Source organism: Pseudorasbora parva, chromosome 25, assembly GCF_024679245.1.
Source record: "Pseudorasbora parva isolate DD20220531a chromosome 25, ASM2467924v1, whole genome shotgun sequence".
In the NCBI taxonomy this organism is placed as follows: domain Eukaryota; kingdom Metazoa; phylum Chordata; class Actinopteri; order Cypriniformes; family Gobionidae; genus Pseudorasbora; species Pseudorasbora parva.
This window is the reverse complement of record NC_090196.1, coordinates 36,788,141-36,790,640: the sequence shown is the minus strand read 5'-3', so window position 1 is coordinate 36,790,640 and position 2,500 is coordinate 36,788,141. Positions and strand designations below refer to the sequence as shown.

General features: G+C 46.3%; 1 protein-coding gene across 15 annotated transcripts in view; it reads right to left on the bottom strand.

Moving 5' to 3' along the window:
• The window catches only part of nrcamb (neuronal cell adhesion molecule b), a 68,127-nt gene that overhangs the window by 32,554 nt on the left and 33,073 nt on the right, over nucleotides 1-2,500 (bottom strand). For 12 of the 15 annotated variants that reach the window (XM_067437119.1, XM_067437123.1, XM_067437116.1 and 9 more), the window contains 4 exons: nucleotides 2,048-2,218; nucleotides 1,331-1,387; nucleotides 982-1,093; nucleotides 1-182 (listed from right to left, as the gene is read on the bottom strand). The exon at nucleotides 1-182 is cut by the window's left edge and continues 3 nt beyond it. In XM_067437119.1, the coding sequence (XP_067293220.1) occupies nucleotides 1-182; nucleotides 982-1,093; nucleotides 1,331-1,387; nucleotides 2,048-2,218 (522 nt within the window). The remainder of the gene's footprint in view (nucleotides 183-981; nucleotides 1,094-1,330; nucleotides 1,388-2,047; nucleotides 2,219-2,500) is intronic. The other 3 variants (XM_067437118.1, XM_067437117.1, XM_067437124.1) reach the window with 1 other exon arrangement.

The window sequence follows — 2,500 nt, the reverse complement described above, 5'->3', positions numbered from 1 at the left end:
TAACAGAGACTCTGATGGTGTGGTGAGTCGAGCCGAGCCGGTTTGAGGCAGTGCAGCGATACTCTCCCGCGTCGGCCTCAGACACTTCCGTGATCCGCAGAGTCTTGTTGAAGTTCAGGAATGACGCCCGGTGGACGGGAATGTCCCCGCTGAGCTTCGTCCACGACACGGCAGGAGTGGGGCTGAGCGGGAACATCAGAACTACGAATGTCAATTTACATCAATTCCCATGATCGATCGTCGTTTAAATTAACGATCAATTCATCTATTAAAGGGTTAATCTCCCTAATATTAAACCTCACTTTATTCTCCCTAATGTCGCTCCACACCCGTCAGACCTCCGCTCATCTTCACACACAGTTTAAGATATTTTAGATTTAGTCCGAGAGCGTATGCAAGTGTATGCACACTATACTGTCCATGTCCAGAAAGGGAATAAAAATCGGATCGCGTGTCAAACTGCTGAAATCACGAGTCATTGGCGATCCGAATCATGAGTCGATTCACTGACTCATAACCGTTTGAATCTTTATTTGAGGATTGAACCCAAACGCGGAAGAGAAGCCAATGCTGAATAAAGTCGTAGTTTTTGATATTTTTGGACCCAAATGTATTTTGGATGCTTCAAGAGACTCTAATTAACCCACTGATGTCTCATATGGACTACTGTGATGATGTTTTTATTCCCTTTCTGGACATGGACAGTATAGTGTGCATACACTTGCATACGCTCTCGGACTAAATATAAAATATCTTAAACTGTGTGTGAAGATGAGCGGAGGTCTGACGGGTGTGGAGCGACATTAGGGAGAGGAGTAAATGACAGACATTTCATTTCTGGGGGAACTGACCCTTTAATCGATGATCAATAATGTATTATCGACATTTAATCGGTCATCGATTAATCGTCAACATCCCTAATTAGAGCGTCACAGATCTACCCGAACACAACACCGCCTGAGCGGCCGAGTGTGAACTCACAGGCCGTCTGCGATGCACTCCAGCTCCAGAACCGCTCCCTTCAGAACCATCCGAGAGCTCAGCGACCCGACGGGCACCATGAACACCGGCGCTCGCTCTTCCACAGGCTTCTCTGAAAGCACAAACTCTCCGTGAGATCCAGCTCAGACCACACGAACTCAACAGGCATCGGGAGGATGGAGGGGCAGAAAGAGATGATGAGAAACGACAGGATCATTGTGTCTAAAGCAGAAGAGATCTGAGATCGGTTAGTCCATAAACCAGGGCTTTGATTAGAGCAATCCGGAAGGAGGTTAGAGGTCACTGGGTGTGGGTTAGATGAGAGTCACTAGGGGGCGCCGTCACTCACCACTAAACAAATCAGTGTCATTGAAATAATCTGCCAGTGTGTCATTGAGTGAATCCACTGAAACACAACAAAACAACACAACAAATCAAACACATGCAAGCCCACCGCAGGAATGCCATCGAGACGCCGATACTCACACACACCGCAAAACACACTCTTACTCAGTCATTCTGGCTGGGTTCCAGTCTAAATATCGAAATATTCTTACATGCATTTACTAGATCAGCAAAATGACAAGATATATTTGCTCGTTTTGTTGAAAATAATATCTAAATGAAGAGAGTTTATGCTTAAAACAGGCAAAATGATCTGCCAATGGGTGAGGAAAATAATCTTGTTTCTTATCTCCGTCCCAATCAGAAATCAGATTATTTCTCTCACCCCATTGATCATTTTGATCATTTTAAGCAAAAACTCTCTTCATTTTGATATTTGTCCCCAGAAAATTAACCCTAACCCTTTCCCCAGACATTTTACTGATCTAGTAAATGCATCTTGATTACGAATATTTAGATGTTTGGACTGGAAACAAGAAAAAACCACTAAATAAGAAGAGCATGTTCTGCGGCGTGGCATTTGCGACTCAAGAGCGCTCTTTGTTCGCTCAGAGAGTGGACCGTGCATTAAGTGATGAATGGACGCTCGGGGGTTTTATTGACGCTTTCTCCACAATAGCGGTCATTCAGAGCTCATATCTCCCGCAGCGCTGGCACTCACGGTCGATGACGTGCACGGACAGCGGCTGCTTCTGCTGGATGGTCTGTGTGTGAGGGAAGCGGGCGTAGCAGATGTAGTTGTTCCTCGAGTCCTCCATCAGGACATTGGAGAAGTAAAGGTCTCCATTCAGGCCCTGAGACACTCGCCGGCTCTGAGGCAGCCGCTGGAAATCTGCAGACACACACACACACACACACACACACACACACACACACACACACACACACACACACACACACACACACACGCGTCGAGGTTACGCTGGTCTTTCCTTACAGTGCCGTATATCTGACTAAGCCCTTCTGGAGCATGACTGTAGGGCTTGATTATGAACATGGATAATTGATTGAATGGTTGTGGTTTGCTATTGGTGGATCTCATGTGAGTGACAGGTTGCCCCACCCTCGCCTTGATTCTGTGCACTGATTGGATGTTTGGATGTGGGTGTTGCCC